General features: G+C 58.8%; 2 protein-coding genes across 2 annotated transcripts; both read right to left on the bottom strand.

Moving 5' to 3' along the window:
• Nucleotides 1-1092: 1092 nt before the first annotated feature.
• Nucleotides 1093-1827, bottom strand: LBRM_05_1100 (conserved hypothetical protein; the record flags this gene model as incomplete). The annotated part of the gene is made up of 1 exon (XM_001561874.1): nucleotides 1093-1827. The coding sequence occupies one exon, from the start codon at nucleotides 1825-1827 to the stop codon at nucleotides 1093-1095; it is 735 nt and encodes a 244-aa protein (XP_001561924.1).
• Nucleotides 1828-3644: 1817 nt separating this feature from the next.
• Nucleotides 3645-5363, bottom strand: LBRM_05_1090 (putative double-strand-break repair protein rad21 homolog; the record flags this gene model as incomplete). The annotated part of the gene is made up of 1 exon (XM_001561873.2): nucleotides 3645-5363. The coding sequence occupies one exon, from the start codon at nucleotides 5361-5363 to the stop codon at nucleotides 3645-3647; it is 1719 nt and encodes a 572-aa protein (XP_001561923.2).
• Between the last annotated feature and the right edge of the window lie 879 nt (nucleotides 5364-6242).

The raw sequence follows: 6242 nt of genomic DNA, 5'->3' as shown, positions 1-6242 counted from the left end.
AAAATGGAGGAGAAGCGAGGGAGGAGAGAAGTCCAAGAGCATCCGGCGCTCATTAGCCTGAAGGGTCGCGGTCTACGTATGTGTTGCCTCTGCTGTAGTGGACGCATGACAACAGCGACAACTCACACACAAGAGGGTCAAGGGCACGTGTACACTGTGAGGGGGCAGCAGCGCACTCTCCACTCCCAGTTAGCCCCCCCCCCTCCACACACACACACACACACACACACGCATGCCTCCTGCAGTCCTTCATATCTTGATTCATACGCAGAAAGGGCCTGGGAGAAGGGGGTGCCAGATGCACCCACAGCCACGACAGGTGTGCATATATACGCATAAACTCGCTAGTATGCTTCCACAGGCGTCGACGTTACTGGCTCGCATGCCTTCCGGTTGTTGGTTGTCTTCCTTTCGCGTGAGCACGCGCGCGCATACACGCAAACAGCCATGCCATGTCGCTTCATCTCGTTCATATCGTACATCAGTACACACACACCTACTCACTCATGCATCTGCAGTGTTAGATGATAGGGTGGAGGGAGAGGAAAGGTATAGGAGGGAGGACAGAGTGGCTTGAAGGATGAAGGAAGGCGCACCTTTCAAGTGTCACAGCTTAGGGTGGAGGGAAGAGGGGGGAGGGGGCAAGAAGGCATCATGTTAGAGAGACGGGTGAACACAGCTCAGAACTACTGATTCACTCTCCCTCTCTCTCCCCCTACGTCACCGTCTATGTGAATGAGCGTCCCTTCTTTGCCTCTACACCTGCAACTCCCACCCCACAGGACCCCACACAGAGTAAGAGAAGGCCTCCGCCCCCCCCCCTCCCTCACAGGGGGCACTGCCACTATCACCATCACCAGCGCAATGCACCGACCATGACAAGGAGTAAACCACACACACACACACTCACACACTCACACGCATACAGCTGCTTATAGAAAGAACAGCTGCTGATGGTAGTGGTTGTGGCGAGACGGACGCTTACGTGAACAAGGATAGCGGCATCCGCGCACAGGTACACGTTCACCCTCGCCCCCTTCCCTTGCAGCCCCCCTGAGGTGGTTCACCGCCGCCGTGTTAGTCACGCGCGCCTCAGTGTGTCGCGGAGTTTTGCGTCATGAAGCGGTCATAGAAATCGTCGTCTTCCTCCGACTCGCCTTCTGCCGCCATGGAGACCGCAGCGCCTTGTTTCGCACCAACCTTCACCATGATGTACACGTGGTAGTGCCCGGTAGGGCTAGCGGTCGAGGAACTCAGCATTGGCTTCTCCAGAACCCTGTGCTCCGCATCAAAGTTCAGCTTCTTGCGACGGAAATGGTCCATGCGCGTCTCGGGTGACCCGTACGACACGACCACGAAGCGCCCACCGCGCTTCAGCAGCTGCGACATGTTCTTGTTGAAGGTGTACAGGTTGTGAAAGGAGTTTGAGCCGCCGAGGATGCTGTCCACGAGGCCCTTGTCCACGATGAAGTCATAGAGGTAGTCGTTCGGGCAGAGCTCTAGCATCAGCTTCTCAATCGGGGTGGTGAGCAGATCGGCGCATATCCACTGCATCTCGTTCATCTCTGAATAGCGACGCTGCATCTGACTAATCACCGTTGGCGACACATCCACGTTGGTGATCTTCTTGATATTGAGGTGCTCATACATATTAGCGGAGAGACGGCTGTTGCCGCAGCCCACTACCAGCACCCGAATCTGCTCTGCCGGCTGCAGGAGAGGGCGAAGAATGGCCTGCAGGTTGTCATACGTGACGAACCAGTCAAAAGTGGTGTCATTGCTGCGGTACCGGTCCTCCCAGTACTCGGGATTGGCGTACTTCGACATGACCGCCTTGTGCGTGCCTATGGGTATATGGTGTAGGGGCGCGAGTGGGTATGCACGTGCAAGTAGAGAGGCGTGTCCGCGTCACCGCACACAGGGGAGATGGAGGGCTGCAACGAACGAAAAAAAAAGGAAAGGAAAAAAAAGGCGCACGTTGGCTTTTAGTGTCGTGTCCAGGACAAGTGGCGGTGTTTCGTTGTCTGGTTGTGCAGAACTTTGGGCCCCTCCTTTTTTTGGCCGTCGTCGCACACACACGCACGCACGTGCGAACGGAGAAACAAAAGGCCAGAGGAACGGGTAGGCGTGAAAGAGCGAAAAGAACGTAACGGTGAAGACGAGTGAAGGAAAGGTACAACGCCTCAGGTGGTGGAGAACGGCGCAAGGCAGCAGTAGTGGTCAGTGCAGCGGCCGTTACCCCATCCGCACGCGGCACCCAAATGGTTACAGACACGCAAACAGGCATGTATGCAGGCGAGACAGAGAATCCCCCCCCCCGCCCCCACACACACACACAAGCTCATCACTAATGCCCCATCAGCAAGGAGAGCAGAGAACAGAGAAAGCATGAGGAGTCGTCTGCTCAATGCAGCTGTGTTCTGTGTGTATGTGTGTGTGTGTGTGTGCGTACGTAGGTGGAATCGAAGGCCGGCGGAGAGAGAAGACCGCGAGAGAAGAAAAAAAGAAAAAAAAGAAAGCGCAGGCCGAGTGGTGATGAGGCGTGCATTGTTTTAATGCGGGGGTAGAGCCAGAGAGTAAAACCGTTGTGTGCAGTAGGACGAGTGAAGCCGCCTCGCGTGTGTGGGGGTGGGGAAAGGTCCACAGGCACATGCAAACGAACGTACGCGCACACGCAAGCACGACGCGCTCCCTTTTTCTCCCTGCCCCCCCCCCTTATCGAAAAGCACCTTTGCCCTTTCTCTTCCTCGTCAGCTCCGCTTGTACACCACCCCAGCACCGCATCGAGGGTTCGTACGTGTGTGTGTGTGTGAGTATGGGCCCACACCAACCTCGCGCACTCACGGAGCATATACTCGCCAAAGAAAAAAGTGTAAAACCAAATAAGACATCCACACACACACACACACACACGCACCCACAGAGATGTATATCCACAACCGCGCGACTTGGGAAAAACGAATGCAAAAAAGAAGAGAGAAAAAATCGCATGTGTGTCTCTATGGGGAAGGTCCTGGCATGGGTATGTGTGTACGTGGGGAAAGAGGAAAGTGTATTGTGCGCGCTGTTGGTAGCGGCCCTGTGGCAGAGAAGCCCGCACATTCCACTTCGACACGCGTAGTGTGCAAAACTGCCACGATGGACTTCATAAGCGCGAACGTTCATGCATCTGCGCCTCTATGGTTTCAAGAGAGCTGTGTGGCTGCTGTATGTGGGTGGGGGTATGTTCAAAGGGAGGGCTCTGCCATTCATCAACGGAAACCACCGCGCACCGTCGGTGTTCACGCGCTCTCGGTTACTCCCTCTCTCTCTCCCACAGCTTCTGTCAAACACACACACACGCCCTGCATGTGATAGGGCTCTATGGGGGGGGGGGGGGGGGGGGAAAATGCGGAAAATGGCATTACACCTCGAGACGGCGGGGTTGGAGAGGGACAGCGGGGAGGTCAGTGGAGACCGAATAGCACCGGCAACAGTGAAAACAGCAGTGTAGGGAAAATAGGTAAGAGGAAGAGGGAGGGGGTTGGACGGCTCGACGGTTTATTGAGAGCGAAACAGACAAGCATGCACGCTCCATTCCACACACAAGGGGGCTGAGCGCTGCAGCGTTGCTCCCATCACTCAGCCTATACACACCGCTGCTCTCACGCCGCAGCCAACAGACGCAGGGCCAACTCGTTCAGAGTCACCTGCACCTCATCAGACCCAGGCCCCTGCTGCGCGCTAACATACTGCTTCGACGCCAGCGCTAGGACGTCCACGAAGGTGCGCGCGGCATCGCGACGACGCAGGCCATGGCACACCTCCCGCAGCAGGCAGCTTGCACCAACGAGAGAAGCAGTCGACTCAACACGGGATTTCTTGCGGCCATGCGCGGCGTGCAACGAGAGCTCCGTTCGAATGCGCTCCAGTGTCTGTTGAGCACTGGTCGACACACCCGCAGCCGTCGTTGAGTCATCCACCCCGTCACCGTCGTAGCGCCCGCGCTTGCGAGGCTGCTGCGTCACCTCCTCCGGCAGTAGCATGGCGCTGCCATCCAGATCCGCCGCGGCAACCTGCGCATCCTCCGCCTCGAGTGCGCCCCCGCCGCCGGCAGGGACTTCACTTCGCTGTGCTGTCGAGGTCCGCAACGCCCGCGCCGTCATCGTGGCTGCTTCCTCGACGCTCGGTTGCAGCGCTGCCGCATAAGCGAGACGAAGCGCCGGGTTCAGCACGCCCGAGAGCGGCGCCGCGTCTATCAGGAGGTTGGTAGCAACCGTATTCGCCAGGTTAGAGGACCTCGTCACGGTGTAGCGGTCGGCCTCCTCCTGCGCGTCGTGGGGGCCACGGCGCGGCCCGCTGTTGAGAATGTCGCTGCGGTCCGCCATGCATTTCTCAAAGGCTTCGCGTGAGAGTGTCGTGGAGGCGAGGTCGCACACGTTCACTGGCCGCACCTTTCGACCTGGACCTGCCTGCTGTGCCGCTGCCGCCTCCTCGTTCATAGTAATCATGTCCGGCAGCAGGAACGGATCGGTTGGCATCATGCCCGACGGCGCCTGCCCGTCCAGAGCAGGGAAGCCCGCCGGCAGCTCGTCAGGGAGCGGAACTCCAATATCGAGCTCATCGCCGACAGCGGGGAACGAAATGTCGTTCACGCCGGCGGCGACGCTGCCACGACCCTTCTCCATGCTTGACAAACTTGATTTGCTCTTACTGGTGCTGGCACTGCCGCTGGCGCGCTCGCCAAAGGCCATCAAGTCCGCCCGCATTTTAGCAATCTCGTCGTAGTCCTGCTGTGTGGTGTGAAGCTCGTCACCTGCCGCCTGCGACAGTGGATGCACGGTGTACCACGCCGACGCCAAGAGGGCCTCCTCCTTGTCCGTATCGGCGACATCTATGCGGCGACCGCTGCCAAGCAGATCGGCGATAGCACTAAAGCGACCCTCGCCGAGAGCCTCGGCAACGTCTGCCACCGCCCCGTGCTTCGCAGCGATGTCAGCGTTCCAGTCAAACGTCACAGCCTCGACATCGCTGCCCTTCACTGGCACCACGGCGCCATCGATCGAGGTGGTGCGGTGCTGGCCGGCAAGACCAGCCTTGCTACCCTTCGTCGCGAGAGTCGTCACACGCAAGAAGAGCGTCGCCTCTGTCGCCTCCTTCAGCAGGTGTTTCACTTTCAGCGCGTAGATGCGCACGACACCGACGAGCAGCTCACCCGACGTGCGCAGGGCGATCGGGACGACAGGGCGGACAATGTGCAGGATAGTCTGACTGAGGTCAACCACCTTCACTTCATGGCGGGTGAGTCGCTTGTCCCAGTGCGCGGCGAGCCAAACCTTGGCGAGCGGGCCTTTCTTTGTGAGCACGTAGGTGGAGAAGAACATGGCGGCGACGTGTCCGTCTGAGCGTAGTGGAAAGAAAGGGTGCAGAAAAGTGTGCGTGTGCGTCGGTGTGTCTCAGTGCGTTTGCGGTAAGCGAGTGTTCGATGGGGGGGGTGAAGTGGGCGGGAGAAAATGAAAACAAGAATGGACAAAGAAGGGGCAGCGTCCGAGATGCGGCGGATGTGCCGACTATGATGTCGTTGCTCTGTTGCGAGACTCGGTAGAAAGACAGAGGTGGAGGGGGAGGGGAGAAGGTGATGTGGGTTGCTGGAAGCTCCGGCTAGTGGAATGCGCTTCCTCAGTGCCCCGCCACTATGTGGGGAGGACAAATGCCGCCGCGCCTTCGCCACCGCCGCGGGTCTCGCTTACCTTTTAAGCGAGCCTTTGGCCGGGACCAGACATCGTCCCACTACCAGCGACGGGAGTAGCACCGACGGGACCCTGGCCGAGCTGAACTCCAACATCTCTTTTGTGGAAGAGAACACACGCAGAGATTACGCTGCTCGCAAGACATGCCGTGACACCTTCTTGCACCTCCTGCGAGTGTGCCCACGCTTAGTGGCGGGGGCCCCTTGTTGCGCAGTTTGTGTAGACAGCGCCACCCCGCTTCACAACCTCCGGGCAAAGTGGCCTGTCGGTAGGCTTGCCTCCTCACAAGCCGGGAGCCGGGATGGCCGCCTGGCGACACGTCGACTGGAACAAAATTCAGAGGAAGCGGAAAATCCACACGGCAAACGAGAACAGCACCTGCACGGAGCGTCGACGAAACAATGGGCAAGTGTCGTGCAGGCCCAGACACCGAGGGGGGAGGGAGAGGAGGAGGAGGAGAAAGTCATGGCCGCATGTGCGGCCGTCACGAGCGCACGTCGCGCCAGTCNNNCC

Source organism: Leishmania braziliensis, chromosome 5 (genome assembly GCF_000002845.2).
Source record: "Leishmania braziliensis MHOM/BR/75/M2904 complete genome, chromosome 5".
NCBI classification, from domain to species: Eukaryota; Euglenozoa; class Kinetoplastea; order Trypanosomatida; family Trypanosomatidae; genus Leishmania; species Leishmania braziliensis.
This window is presented reverse-complemented; position numbering and strand designations above follow the sequence as displayed.